The sequence below is a fragment of the Ochotona curzoniae genome, unplaced genomic scaffold, assembly GCF_017591425.1.
Source record: "Ochotona curzoniae isolate NIBS_2020 unplaced genomic scaffold, NIBS_Ocur_1.0 contig_1, whole genome shotgun sequence".
Lineage (NCBI taxonomy): Eukaryota > Metazoa > Chordata > Mammalia > Lagomorpha > Ochotonidae > Ochotona > Ochotona curzoniae.
In genome coordinates, this window is record NW_024464918.1 from 2,062,718 (window position 1) to 2,078,032 (window position 15,315).

The 15,315-nt window shown below is 46.1% G+C and overlaps 1 protein-coding gene across 2 annotated transcripts; it reads right to left on the bottom strand.

The window, feature by feature from the left end:
• Positions 1-211: 211 nt before the first annotated feature.
• PURA (purine rich element binding protein A) lies at positions 212-11,468 on the bottom strand. Of its 2 annotated transcripts, none has more exons than XM_040975492.1 (2): positions 11,418-11,468; positions 212-5,648 (listed from the first exon to the last, which is right to left on the bottom strand). In XM_040975492.1, the coding sequence occupies exon 2, from the start codon at positions 5,507-5,509 to the stop codon at positions 4,535-4,537; it is 975 nt and encodes a 324-aa protein (XP_040831426.1). In that variant the 5' UTR covers positions 5,510-5,648; positions 11,418-11,468; the 3' UTR covers positions 212-4,534. The 2 variants fall into 2 exon arrangements, with proteins under 2 accessions (XP_040831426.1, XP_040831508.1); XM_040975574.1 differs by lacking the exon at positions 11,418-11,468 and having other exon boundaries at positions 212-5,424; positions 5,479-5,746.
• Positions 11,469-15,315: the final 3,847 nt, after the last annotated feature.

Sequence of the window (15,315 nt, forward strand, 5' to 3'; positions counted from 1 at the left end):
CAGGAAGGAAAAAGTTGACACAATTATATCCTAAATCACAGCCAACTCAAAGACAATATAAAGTGCTTGGGCCATTATACCCACCCAGATTCTCATTATCAATAGATTTATCTTCTTCCCTCCCTTCCACCCAAATTTAGTTCCATTTTTCTACAGGAAAAAAACCAGCATTTCTATATTAATAAGAAATGAAAACAGTGAGTACAATTGATATAGATCCATTGACTTTTATTACAAATGTACTTGATCACTTGGCTTCAAAAAGTTTAAAATCAATACCCTATTTTCTGTAGGCCAGTACAAAGCAAACTGTTTTACAAATTAAATACCTAAAAATTTGACAAAAATAGTAAAATTTGATGAAAAACAATTATAAAAATCCTTAATCTCTCTCTTCAAAAAAGGAGGCAGTCTTCCCAGTCCTATTATACAATATTAATAATATTCACCATTTTAGAATAGGTAGCTAAATTATATTTTTGTTAGCATAGAAAACTCTTCTTGACTAATAAATTTTATTTGAATATGCTCCAGTTAAGTTTGTGAATGCCATTTGATTGCAATATAATTAACTATCTTTAACTGAATTCTAATTTACACTTTTGACAATTTGCATAGTTGGAAAAAGATAAAGGTTATTCTACAACTAATTACCATAGGCTATTACAGTGCTATTTTTCAAGGCAATAAGTATTTGCTCCCAAACGAAATTATGTTCTTTAGGCAGGGGTTAAAATTACTAGCAGCTTCATTACCTGAAAAATCAAACTGGAATAGTTACCCATCTCTGGATGTGAAGGCCTAAAAACACACTTATATATTTTCTACTTTGAGTCAAATTTCAACCCCTGCACAGGACAACTAGAAAATGAGACTTCCAAGGTTTTTTGTTTTCAATTTCCCTGTTGGTTTTGGTTTTAACTCTCCATGGCTTTTGAGAAGCTAGAAAACAATTTGTCTTTCTGGATTAGCATTGCCTTTTCTTCCATTTGGCAAATATTCATCTATCTCCAATCTGTATCTAGTAGAGGAAAAGCCAATATGGCTTTTCTTATGAACTTCCTTTGTTGTCAAAGGCATGTATAATGATTTCTACAGTTCTGGTTAGTTAACTTTAGCTCCCTCTGTGGCTGGATGACTGCTGTTTCTAACATCAGCAAGATAAATAGGAGGCACAAATAAAAAGTAGCTTAAAAAAGATTTGATGATTTAAAAAAATAGACAATACTACACGCACATACACACACACACACGCATTTCAAATCTGGTGGCCAATTTTTGGATTAAATTACTTGACAGTGTCTCTCATTTTAAAGAATGCTAATATTGCAATGCATTTTAAGTTTCCTTTTATACTTAGGCAAATAACAGTTTAACCAAGCTCTAGGACCTCAATTGTAAGACAAAGCAGATCGATAAAAATAAGGCATACTTGTCAGAAATTAAGTTTTGTTTTTGGCACATTTGATCATACTGTCTTCTATGAATAACACATATGGTCAAATATACCATTTAAAATTTTTCTTTCAGCACAAAACAAGATTACCAACCAATAAAATAAAAACAAGAAAAAACTCCAACATAAAACACTGAGATATAGAACCTTGGTAAAGTACCGAGCACCTCCAGGGTGGGCCAGAAGGGTATGGGACAGACAAGAGAGGGGAGAAGGGAAGACTGGGGTAGGGCGGAGTGGGGTGCTTGGGAGGTAAAGTGAGATGCTTTAAAGACAGCATCTTTACAGTCACATAGTCTTTTCTATGACCACTTCTGAAGTCTTAGAAGATCTACATGTGGATTTCTTTTTAAACCCACTGATCATAAATCAGACACTGGTTTCAAAATCTTAGTAAGATTGTGTTCTACTGTTATAGTGTAAAGACAACTGCACAATGCATGTGCTTCTTGATCCGGTAGGATTCCAAGCAGAATCTGAAGTCTATAGATAAGAAAGGCTTCCCTTTAGGTAACTGATCCTAAGGAAAACCTCATGAAAGAACTTGCATCTCAAAGAAAGGACACTTTGCCTAAGTTTGCTGTGTTTTTGTTGACTTGCACTACTTATTGCTGGCAACTACGAAACACTGATCTAGGGGTACTCCAACAACCTGTAGTACAAGGCTTAACTTGAAGAAGCTATAGTAAACAAGAGACAAAATCAAAGCAATTCTCTTTCCTAATTAGTAACAGCACAGAGAATGCAATCTTTTCCATATCACAGTTAAAGTACAGTGAACAAAACAGCTCAACAAATCTTAAGACAAAAAAGTGCAAGTTATTAATGTTTACATGCAGTTGATAAGCATTCCAAATGTCACATTATGCACTGTAAAAGCTCAACTTTACTATATGGAAATAAGAAAAATGCACCTTGGGGGAAAGGGAAAAGCAATTTAATCATTTCCAGTGATTTTGTAAATAAAGAAACTCCCTAACTACTGTACGGTCACCTCATATTTAACATTGTATGAATATTAAAAGCAAACAATTTAATGGGAAAATGCACAGTACAATGAAAATAGCTTGTTATTCAACACATACAGTAGATCTCAAAAACAAAGACAACACACTCAACCAGGGAGCTTAAGAATACCAAAACAAAACCCAAAGAACCGGCAGAAAAAAAAAAAAATCCCTCAAAAAAGACAACTGTTTCACCTTCCTAGGCCAATGTTTTACAATGTGAGAAGTACTGCTACCTTCTCGCTCCTACAGGCGGTGTCTTCCACATACAGCAGTTAGATCTATATGGCTGGACTTGCCAAGAAACATTCCATCCCCAGAACTCTGTCAGATAAGATCCCTTTTTTCTTTTTTCTTTTCTTTTTTTTACTAAAATACTCTCTACAGATTTTCAAACCAAAAAGTACTGTTTAAGGCATCTTTTTTTTATAACATTTTCTCTTCACTCAAAGATGATAGTCATGCAGCAGTTTAATGATAAAAATATATTAATATTTTACTATACAGCAGCAAGAAGTTAGTTGTCAATTAAAAGCACACAAACATCTTTAAATGAAAACCTGTAAAAGACTATCGTTACAAACAATTTCAGTTTGGAGGACACCAGCTTGGTCAAGTGCTCTCCTAAGCTTTGTATTTTCATTCCCTCCACCTTGAATATGAGAGTTATAGAACATACTTTTGATAGAAAGTTTGTACACTTGGGGAACACAAATACACTTAGCATACAATGTAGCCAGTAATAACTAGCACCACAGCTACATGGAAATCCTTTACATTTACCAACTTGGCTTTTACTTTTAAAACTTAACTCAGAATCCATGGCTCAGTAGGATAACTGTAATTGTGTTGCTTTTTTTTTTTTTTTTAAACAGGTCTACATAAGTTAACAGCACTGGCAAATCAAAGGATAGCCTTAGACCTCTTACAAGTTTAGGAGACAGTGCTAGTGACCACAAATAGACTCACTACCTGATGTCCAAATACAGGTTCACTGGAAATTGCTGCACGTTAGTTTTTAAAATCTTTCTACACATAATAAAAAAAATATATTATGAACCATACAAGTACATCTCATATACACAATAATAACAAAATGCTTACTCAAAGCAAACAGATGCAGAAAAATATTATGGGAAATTTCCTTTTTCTTTCTTTCTCTTTTTCTTTTACTATTTGAATAACTTTGGTTCCAACCATAAAAATCACAACTTAGCAAATTTCATTTAAATGCCTTTTTTTAATAATTTCTTCATGTTCACAGAAGTTTCACTGACCATTTTTATGTTTAAGGTCCAGATGCAATGCATATTGTATAAAAGAGAGCACTTATTGTTTACCTTGCATGAATTAAACCTACGTACCTTTAACTCTACAAACTTCTGCATAACATTTAGACAAAGCTCAGACACACAGCATGCCTAGCCCTCATATATATACACATCTCTAATCACAGGTATATAGGGTGTCAAATATACTATAATAACCTCCATGTAAGGTCTGAAATTTGGTAACAAAATGAGAAAAACTAAAAATATTATTTTACGTGTTCTAAAATATCTCTTTTTTGTGCTAAAGTCAAATGTTAGCTCAACATGAAAAGGACTTTTATATAATTCAGCAATATTATAATCTTGACCATTTTGCAAACACTTTTAATAATAATAGCTTAAACGTGTACAAAAGTTCTTGGTTAATTAGGGAAATAAACACTCAGTTCTTTATATTTTTAATCAAGTAGGAAACACAGTTCATATAATGTTATTACTTTTTGTATTTTTTTGTTTTTTTTTTTGTTTTTGTTTTTAGCAGCTGCTTACTGTTTTATATGGTGGATAAAGTGGACAACATCCAGCGATGGGTGGCAAGTCAAGAAGAGAAACTGTCAGTTGGTGGAGGTTCTGTGGGTGGTGCTCCCTTGGAGTTAAGTTTTATTTTTTAAACTTTTTAACTTTTTATTTTCTCTCTTTCATTACAGTATATTTTCTCTGTGTGTGTGTGTGTGTGTGTGTGTGTGCATGTGTCTGTGTGTATGCATGTGTGTATGGGGAGGGGTTTCCATTCAGTTTGATCAATCTTCTTCCCCTTCTTCCTCCCCCTGCAGCAGCAGGGTGGCAGCGGCGGTCTCCTCCTGCTGCTGCTGCTGCTGCTGGTGGAGCTGCTCACACGCAGCCCGCTTCTCCCTCTGTTTCTCTTGAATCTTCTTCATTTCTTCCGAGTACTTGCAGAAGGTGTGTCCGAACTTGGCCCACACCTTGTAGGGCACGGTGATGGAGTTGCGGTAGGTGGGCTTCACTTCGCTCACTCGCATAAACACGCCGTACTTGTTGGAGCCCACATCGAAGAAGAAGCGCTTGTTGTCCACAGTCAAGGAGGTGCCCTCGGGCAGCTCGGCCGGCTCCTCCTCCACTCCGTAGTCGTCGATGAGCTTGGCCAGAGCGTCACGGAACTCGATGAGCCCCTGTGCGGGCAGCGCGATGGTCTGGCCCTGCGTGGAGCCCAGGCCAGGGCCCCGGTTGACCGTCTGGCGGATGCGCAGGAAACGGCCGCGCTGGTTCTCCTTAAGATCCATGTAGTACTTGCGGTTCTCGCGCACCAGGAACTCGCTCTTGAGCGCCCGGCGCGGCTCGTCCTGTGCCTGGGCCAGGTCGGGTGGCTGGCTGGGGCCCAGCTGCGCGTAGTGCTCGATGAAGTCGCCCAGGTAGTCGCGGAACTCCACGGCCACTGACATGGAGAGAGTGAGGCGGCTCTTGTTGCCACCCGCGCCCACCTCCGCGATCTTGAGGAAGCGGCCCTTGGCGTTCTGCTTCACGTCCAGGTAAAAGCGCTTGTTCTGGATGTCCACTCGCTTGGAGGCCAGCTCCTGCGTCTCGTGCTGCAGCCCCCCCGGGGCCCCGCCACCGCCGCCGCCGCCGCCACTGCCGCCGCCGCCCCCGCCGCCACCACCGCCCCCGCCGGAGCCTGAGCCCGAGCCCGGGTGCCCCAGGGAGCCGCCCGAGCCCAGCGCCGCACCACCCTGCTCGCTGCCGCTGTCTCGGTCCGCCATGATGCTGCGCTCCGCCGCCGCCGCCGCCGCCTGCCGCTCCGCCCGCCGCCTCAGTCGCCTCAGCCGCCGCTGCTTTCCCTCCCCGGCTCCGCCTGCTGCCGCCGCAACCCCCACAGCCAGTCAGCCACTCTCGCGAGATCTGCGGGAGAGACGAGACAGACGAGACCCGGTAACAGGGCACTGACTCCCCAGTACAGTAGCAGGGTGCCCTACTGTACGCGCCCACCCGCCCTCTGGCACGTGATCTACGCCCCCTCCCCACTGTTCAGTCCCTGTCTGCCCACCCGCCCGCCAGCCAGAGCCCACCCACCAACCCTTATCCTAAACCCCTGGCTGAGGAGGGGGGCAATCGCCGCGTCGCAGCTCTGCTGCTGCTGCCGCCACTGCCACCACTACCGCGGCGGCTGTCGCTGTCGGCCAAACCCTAGGCGACTTCGGCCGAGGGAGTAGGGGGACGGGGTGAGAAGGGGACTAATAGAGTACGCACAGGAGCAGGCCTGAGCCCGGTTTTCCAGTGACCCCAAAGAGAGGATGTGGGGGGAGGGGCCTGCGCAGCGCGGCACAGCCCTCTGCAGAGAAGGGACACCGAGTCACAGCCACCCCCTCCCATGCAGTCCTCAGCCAGACTGCGACCCAAACCCAGACAGGTCCTCCCGCCATCGGCCCTCAGCTGGGTTGTCTCCTACCGCAGAGCTCGGGGCCGCAGAGGTGGGCAAGGAAGAGGAGAGGTGGCGCAGAGGTAACCCTGAGCTGCAGAGGGGGCCGGCTGGGATGAGGACAGGGAGCCGGCGGCAGCGGTGGCGCGGAGCAGCAGACACCTAGCCGGTCCCTCCCCTCTCCCTCCCCTCGCTCCCGCCGCTCCCCCTCCCCGCACGGCAGCGGCTCTGGCCTCAGATGATCCCGCTCCCCCCTCCCCCCAACCGCAGCCCCGCACAGTGGAGCGGGCGGGCGCACTCACAGGCGGGGGGAGCTGAGCCGAGGACGGTAGCCGCACCAGGGCCAGGGTTCCCGCAGTGCCTACTCCCGTAGGCTCTGCCTTTCTCCCCCAAACAACAATCAAAAACAAACCTCACACTCACCCAAAAACATGCAACCAGCCCCTCTTGGGACTACAAACGCCTTGCCTGCCTCCCCTTCCTTCTTCTGAGATTTGGGGAAGGGGGGAACCCTGCCCAGGACTGAGCCCAGCCTGGCTGGGTTGCTGGCCAGCTCTGCGGAAGAACCAGGCCCGGCCGAGCATTCAGACCCCAGCCCACTCTTCCTCCTCTCTGGAAGGACCCAGAATGGAGGAGAAAACTAAGCAGGCTTTCGGAAATTCATGAGCTAAAAATGTCAGGAATTTCCTGGGAAACGCAGTTTCTTACGGGGATTCATTAAAACAGGTTCCCTCTCCCCTTTACACTTCCTCTCACAACCGTGTGTGTGTGTGTGTGTGTGTGTGTGTGTGTGTGTGTAAGGGTCCTCACCCTCCAACAGGTACACTAGGTGATTTCTGGTTCTTATGCAGACAGGTTAACAACCATTAATTTATCAACGACTCGTTAGAAAGTGAGAGCTAAAGGAACCTGTGTGGGTCTTAGAAAGGGGCTTGGGAATAGAAGGGGCTCAGAAATAACTGATTTCCCTCTTCCTAGACCTGATGCATAATCTAGAGCCTATCTGTACTCCTGCATAGGTGAAGAACACTCAGGGTCCCTTACACTGCGGTCCGCAGCCCAGGCACCTGTGAGAAAGCCAAGGCCTAACTCCAGGGGACCCCTGCCAACGTCCCCAGGCTCTCCCCATCACCTACGGCAGCAGCAGAAAGGAACCAACTGTGCTGCTTCACCCCCCCACCCAGCTTCTCAGGCAGAGACTGCTCTCTCTGGTCCTGAGAAGAGTGTTCCTACTCTTGGAGGTCTATTCCCCACTGAACAACTCCTCCTTCATAGCCCCCAAAGTCAGGAGACTGGGCTCCCTTACTTAGCCAAGGAGACAGCTGAGTACATGGCTGTCCAGATTCCTGGAAAAAGAAAAAGGTAAAGAGAAGGCTAGCCATCAAACCAAGTGCAATCTAGGGAATAAGCCTTGTCAATGTCTGACCCCTCAAGGACTCTTAATATATTCCTTCACTTCACTGGCAAACCTTTTTGCTAGGTATTCACGGTTTCCTTTTTCTCTCAGCAAGAGGCCTATTCTACTCAGCATTAGCTACTTCAGCTCAGGGCTGAAGTTTCCACTTAGTATTGAAGAGGAAGAAACAGGGCCAACTATCCCGGCCACCCAGGAGCAGACAGGGGAGGTCCTGTGGACCCACCATAGAATCCTGTGTCTGTTCAGTCGTCTCTGAAATGGGGCCCTGGAGGGGAGGTCCACTTTGAGAACTGGGTCCCACAAATAACTTCTCTATAATTTGAGGGAAACCTTTAGTGCCCGGCAATGCTGCTTTCTGCAGTGACTCTTCTGCACTTCTTCCCCCAGCCCCAGTCTTCGGGATAGGGGACGCGGGATTTCGAGCAAGTCCCACCTGTGCAGAAGCCGCGACTCTCGCCAGGCTCACAGAGCAGCAGTCAGGACCCTGGATAGACCTGAACCCTTCCAGGGAAGCCTTCAGGCAGGGTCTCCAAAGGGCTGGGGCAGGGTGTTGCCCTCTTGCTTAAGTTGCCTCACCTGTTCTTAGATTAAGGCTGAGAACAGGCAAAGCTCTATCCTGAGAGCTGCTGCTCTTCCTTGTGGGGCTCCCCGAACGAGAACTCCAGGCAGTAAGGTCAGAGCCAAGCTTGCAACTGGGGGCTCACTGGCTGCGATCTCAGTGGATCCGATCCTTGCTCTAGTGCGTGCTGATGATTCCTGTCCCAGGACAGGAGTCTACAGCTCAAAACTGCTGCAGTCCTGGACTGCCTTTGAAGTTTAGATTTTTTTGCCCTCTCTTCCAAACATTTGCGTCCAGAAGTTCTGAAACAGTTTGCGCTTAGGAGCCTTGCTTTTCTGAGAAAATCGAATGTCATCAGGAAGTGACTCCTTAGTTCTCCAGTTCAGAGGCTACAGATGAAGTTTCTAGACAGAACACAAGTTGACTATCATTTGCACAGTTCAACTGGGAATTTTAAGTGTAAAACAGCAAACGACTGAGACCCAGATTTTTTCACATAAGTGTGTACTCATATTATTCATTTCATATGTAGGAGAGCCCTTAAATTTTATCTTCTTACTTAAATGTGTATCTAAAAAGCAAATAGGACTGATAAAGCTTTTTCCAAAATAATTCAACAAATTGGATGGCTAGCATATTTTACTATTGAAGCAGAGAGTTAATTTCAGGATAAGCCTGTAAGTATGGTTATTTCTCAGTGCAGAAGGTGAAAGGTAGCCTTCCTTTAAAGGCAGCCTGGGACAAACGAGTAATAACTTGCAGAAGTCTTAAAACAAAAATTTTAGAACCTTAAATAGAATTACAGTTATCTTGGAATCCTGGCATTGGATATTCATTAGAAAATTTGTGGATTTAAAAAGACTTTCAGTCGTTTGCTAATTACCTAAACAAAATACTAACTTGGTGAATGAAAAAAGAGCCTGTCCTAGTCTCCCGCTATTTTAATTCATTACTTGAAAACGAGCAAACTAAATTTACAATTTCATTACCATGTAGAAAAGACAAAAGGAAATGAAACAGAATATGTAGCAAAACATCCACGTTAATTTAAAAAAGCAAAAAGCAAACGTTTATTCCCTTTCTCCTAAAGATTCTCCTACATTCATAAAACCGAATATTTTAGCTTTCCTAGGTCCTTTTAATGACATTACACAAACAGGTTATGAAAATAGAGACTGCTTTATTTTTAATCCCACTAACTATTTAACACTGTTACCCACAAAAATTGTGCACAAAGAAACAGAACAGGAAGAGTAAGCCTCAGTTTTGTTCACTCTTCACCACAGGGAATTCTGAACTAACCTGTTTTTTTTTTTTTGCTAGTAAAGATCAACATTCATTTATAAAATAAACTTCAAAGGATGGTATCTACTTCTTGGTAACAAACCCTTTTGATCACAGAGATCTCATCACAAGCAATATGCCGATCAATATTTCACCAAAACACAAATTTCCAGAATAAAAGAACCTTAGAACGTGTTTTTAAATGCTAGTGGTTAAAAGCTAGTCTTAAACCACACAATTAGCTTCAGAACCCAAACCATTAAAACTAACTGGCATGTTGTGCTACAAATGTTTCAAGTAGGAGTGGTCCATCCTCCACCAAGAAAATGAAAGGAAACTCTGAAGTCAATCTTAGCATCTAGGTAACAACGATCTAATAATCCCAGCATTTCACCCATCATTTTAAAAGCATGTCCCTTTGCACACAGCTCACTAATCTTGAAAATTACATTTCTTCAGTGCCATTTCAATGTTTGGCATTACACGATACAAATTAACCATTTAAAATTTGAAGGCAACATTCCACCTGATACATTCCTCATTATTCCCAAAGGTTTTCATTTTAAGAATTTGTAGAATCAAATGAATATAGCCCACACTCTGAATTCAACAAAAGTCACAAAACCCGACATTTTATGGACTCCAGAGGCCCACATGGAATTGATGCGATGTTCACTGCTCTCTCGCTTCTGTCTGATACTTAAATGGTTTTTACTAGTACTGTACTCAAAGGAATGAGATCAGCAACTCTAGTCAACACTTCAATTTCCAAAGCCGCAATTCGGAACACAGCTGAACGGGAGCAGTGTGTGTGCGCGTGTGGTGGGGGTGTTGGGGGTGTCTTGAAATAATCCCCAAATTTCCTTTCCCTTCTAACCATCTACCAAAAGACGTGCAACCAAATACAACCACATCTGGCCGACTCTAAGAGACTGGGATCTCCCCTGAAGATACGGGACGTGCAAGTAAAGATACCGCTGCGGAAAGCATCCAAAAGCGCGTGGCCCGACAGCAACAAAAAGAGCCCAGATCAGAACGTAGAAGCCTCCAGAGGGTCCCGCAGTGACGGCCGAAATGAAGGCGGCATTCATTCAGGAGTCTTAAGGCTACGAACCTGGGAAAGTTACCCCCAGCCCGTCTTGTGGGCCTCCCCAGCCCGAGTTCAGGCTTATGATGCTAGGGATATTCTTGGGGGACCCTTGCTACAATCACGACAGCCCACCTCCGGGGTCCTCTGCTTCTCACATCCATTCCTTTTGCCACCTCCCACCCCCAACTCCTCCCAAAGCCAGAGCGGCTGTAAGAGCTAACCAGGCTTTCAGACAGAATGCCATGCTCGGGCCACCCCATCCCTGGGGCCTGGCTTCCTCTGCTTTGGCAGTACCAACCAATGTTTTTTTTTTTCCAAATTATTTTATTATTATTATTATTTTCATTTTGAGGGGCTATTGGTTTTGTACCACGCATCCCGGGAGAGAGTATGCGTTTTTTGGGGGGGATGGGGTGGTGAACAGAGGAGAGGAGGGGTTGCTAGTGGAGCATACAATACAGAACCCTCTTTCCTCTCCCCTCCTTCCAGAGCAGCCTTGCAGGGAGTGCCGGCCACGTCTAGCGCACCAGTCCAGGCCCGAGACCAAGGTGGCCTGGGGGAAATGCGCGCTATTATGGCTTGCTAAACAAACGGCATCACTGGTAGTCTCCAGGGCCGGCGGAGGTGGAATTGTCTTTTTTTTTTCCTCCAAAACGGGAGGTGTTATTTTTTTATTTCAGGAGATGGCTGGAGTTCATTCGTTCGTCACTGCGGGTTGATGGGGGGATGGGGGAGGGTGGAGGAACCCTTGCTGTACCGCCTGGGTCCCCGAAAGGGGAGGCGCGAGGGTGTCTGCAATGGTACAGTCATTATCCCTCAACCGAGATGGCAATTAGAGGGGACGGGGTGGGTGGCACCTCGAGCCGTGGCCGTGGCAGCAGGGAAGGTCGCAAGGGGCTTACCCGGGCGGGCGGGCGGGCGGGCGCTGTCCTGCCGCAGGTGAGGGAGGGCGCAGGCTGGAGGGAGGGCGGGCGCGCGCGCGAAGCCGGCGCGCGGGAGGGGGAGGGCACGCACGCGCGCGCGCGCGCACACCTGTCCTGGACAGCGGCGCGAGCCGAGCTGCGCCTCCCTCGGGCTCAGAGGGCTGAGGGAAGGGAGAGGGAAGGAGGGAGGGCGGGCAGGCGGGGGCGGGACGCCGCGGGGAGGAGGAGGCGGCGGCTCGGACGGCTGGCTCGGCTCGCGCTCGGTCTCCCTCCCGCGGGCAAGCCCGGCTTCACGCCCTGCTTCTCCGCTCACTCACAGCCCCTCAGGTTCTCGCCCCTCCTCCTTCCCCTGCGGTAACCGCTCGCCGCCGCCGCCGCCGCCGCCGCCGCTGCAGACGGCAAGTCGTGGCAGCCAGACGTCGGCGCGTAACCCGGCGCTCCGTGCGTGACTCCCGGCGACGTCAGCGCGTGCTCAGCGCCCCCACCCCCGCCCGCGCCGAGGCTCGCGCCTTCGCCTCCCGCGTCCCTCCGTTTCAGTGGCCATGGCCGCCGCCGCCGCCGCCCGAGCACGCTCCCTCCGCTCTCCGCCCCCCTCCTCGTGCGTGAGCGCGCCCTCGCCGCTTGCGTTTGGCGCGTCAACATCCCGCGGCCCAGGCCTTGAGGCGCGGCTGAAGAGGGGGCTGTCGGCGGCTTCTCGGCCCGCACTTCCTCCGCCCAGCGCGCGTAAGCGCCCGAAGGAGGAATTCGGCCGCAGGAGGCCGAGACCAGGCACAGGCCCGGGATACAACCCCACAGGGCCTAAGGCCGCTCCAACTTAGAGCCCTCCGCACGCTCCCGCCCCGCCACACGCCCGCCCTCCGCCCCTGGTCTCTCCGGAGGCAATGAGCCTTTCATCTCCCGGGAGGGTCTCACCTTGGCCTTCAGTCACCCGCAGAGAGAGGCTGAAGGGCGGAATTTGCATAAAGAAGAAAAGAGGCTAGACTTCGCCGAGGCTCTAGCCCCAGGAATCCTTGACAGGAAGTGTGGGGTTGCTGCCCAGCCTCCCACGCAGTGTAGGTGAAGCTGGGCCCCTTTGCGGGAATGTGACTAAGGACAAAACCCTGATAAATATTATTTATGTACCCTTGGGCCCAAAGGAAGAAAATAAAAGCGATGAGTTAGTCTTCCTAAAATGCTAGGCAAAGATGAAAAGCAGAGCCAGGAAAACGTCTTTTAATACAGTGTCTTGAATCTTTGGACAGTTTGACAAAATTGTGGTGTCAAGTAACGCTCTTTCCTTGCCTTTCCTGATCTCTAGTCTGCATCCTGCAGCACCGCCTAGGCAGAAGTGCTGTGGATCAGCTAAGTCTACTACAAAATAAACACGAAAATGTCTTCCCTATCTTTATCATGATTTAGAGATCCTCAAACGGTCCATGTGTGCTTTAAGAGTACCCTCCCTGATGTGTAAAATTGCCTGTATCTTGAAATTTTTTTGTAAGTACACCACAAGTCTTCTATGCTCACTAAAAAAAAAAAATTTATTTTTATTGGAAAGGCAGATATACAGAGAAGGACAGACAAAGCTCTTTTATCTGTTGGTTCATTGCCCCAAGTGGCAGGGAGCTGAGCTGATTCAAAGCCAGGAAATTCTTCTGGTTATCCCATGTGGGTGCAGGGTCCCAAGGCTTTGGACCATCCTCTACTGGATTCCCAGGCCACCAGCAGGGAGCTGGATGGGAAGTAAAGCATCTGGAACATGCACAAACCCATATGGGATCCCATATGGGAAATTGGCACTTGCAAGACAGGCGTTTAGCCACTGAGCCACTGTGCTGGGCCCTAGACTCACTTGTTATAGGACCCTTTCCCAAGAAACTTTCCTGGTGATGATTACAAAGCAAATAGGACTAAAGTGTGATTAAATCCATTTTACAGATGAGGAAATTGAGTTACCCAAATTGCAAGTTTTCTCATCAAGGAGTCTGTTGATGGACGGAAAAGATTAGGTCAGTTTATCACTTCTTGAAGTACTAACAACAACAAAAATCTCTCAACTGTTTTCTTTTGGGTGTCTTGTGCTCTCTTAGAGATGATGCCTAATGGGTGAAAAGACAAGGATTCTAGAAGATTTGCGATTGGAATTTGCTGCTACAAACCATCCTGAAAGAATCCAACTTCCATACTTACAGCAAAAATGTCAATCTGCACTTACAGGTAAGGAAGATGGATGTTGAAACTGTCTTAGAAGGAATAGGTCATTTTCTTTGAGTTGCCTTTTTGTTAACCTCATCTTTAGGTGGCAGCACTACTATATAAATATCTTTAAAACTACAGTTTCTGCAACTTGGTATTCTAAAAGAGTATTTTGCCCTCAATTCTTCCAACTGTATTGTAGAAATTAGAAGTTGGTGAGAAGATGAAATCATAGCTGAGAATTAGAATACTTAGAAATCTATGGTGGGGGGAGGACAAGAAAAGCTGTCCAAGACATTAATAAAATACATGACACTGCTAAGGGACCACCGTGTATTTTCTTGCTCCCCCACCAAAGAAATCATTTTTAGGTGTTTTAGGAACAAATAACATCTTATTTTTCTAATTTAAAAGAATGTGAGTCAATATACCATAATTGCATTTATTTATGGAGAACAATCTGATATTTTGTTCCAATTTTAGTATATGTGTTGCCAAAGCCTGAACTAATCTGACATTTTGATACATATAAAACATGGAATGATCAGATCAAGATCATGCATTTACTGATTACCTCAGACGTTTATTTTTGAGGGGAGCATTTAAAAATCTTTTCTAACTGTTCAGGAATAATCAGTTGTTGTGAAGCAAAGTTATTCTGTGATGTAGAACGTCGGAAATTATTCCTCCCCTCAACTGCATGCCTGTTCCCATTAACTTTACTCCCTCTGGCCTCCTTTACCACACCCTTGCCAGGGGTCCAGATCATCACTGTCTCTGCTTTGCTCAGCACGCCATTTGGACTGACCTGCCGACTTACTTTCTTTCTTCCTTTCTTTCTCTATTTATTCATTTTTATTGCAAAGGCAGATATACAGACAGACGGGGAAACCAAGAGAAAGATCTTCTGTCTGCTGGTTTACTTCGCAAGTGGCCAAAATGGCCAGAATTGAGTTGATCAGAAGCCACGAGCCAGGAGCCTCTTCTGGGTTTCCCACATGGGTGCAGGGTTCCAAGGTTTTGGGCTGTCTTCTACTGCTTTCCCAGGCCACAGGCAGGGAGCCAGAAGGGAAGCTGAGCAGCTGGGATACAAACGGTGCACATATGGGATCCCACAGAGTGCAAGGCAAGGACTTTGGTCACTAGGCTACTATGCAGGGCCCAGTGTCTTTCTAAGTGATGACAGCGTGCAGTGATTGTCAGCTTGTTTTCTCTCAGTCAACAGATTGTTCTTTGGTTCTATCCATGTTGCTGTGAATGACAGAATTTCATTCCTTTTTATGTTTGAATAATATTTCTTTGTGTGGATATACCACATTTTCTTTATCTTTTCTACCCAATCTAGGTTGATTATCTTCTGAGTAGTGTTGCTGTAAATGTGCAAGTACCAAGGTTTCTTTGATAACACTGATTTCATTTCCTTTGGATATATTACCCAGCAGTGGAATTGAATACTAGCCCCTGTGAAAGTTCTGGTTTTACATTTTAGAGTAACCACCATATTGTTCTCCATTATGGTTTTATTTGCATTTCTACTGTTACTCTATATCCTTACTAACAGGGTTGTATATTTGTGTGTGTGTGTCTTTTTAACAGCAGCTATACTAACTCCATGAGAAACTATCTCACCATGGTTTTGATTTGAATTTTCCCTGATGCGGAACATTTTTTTCATACATTTTTTGGCCCTGTGTATAATTTA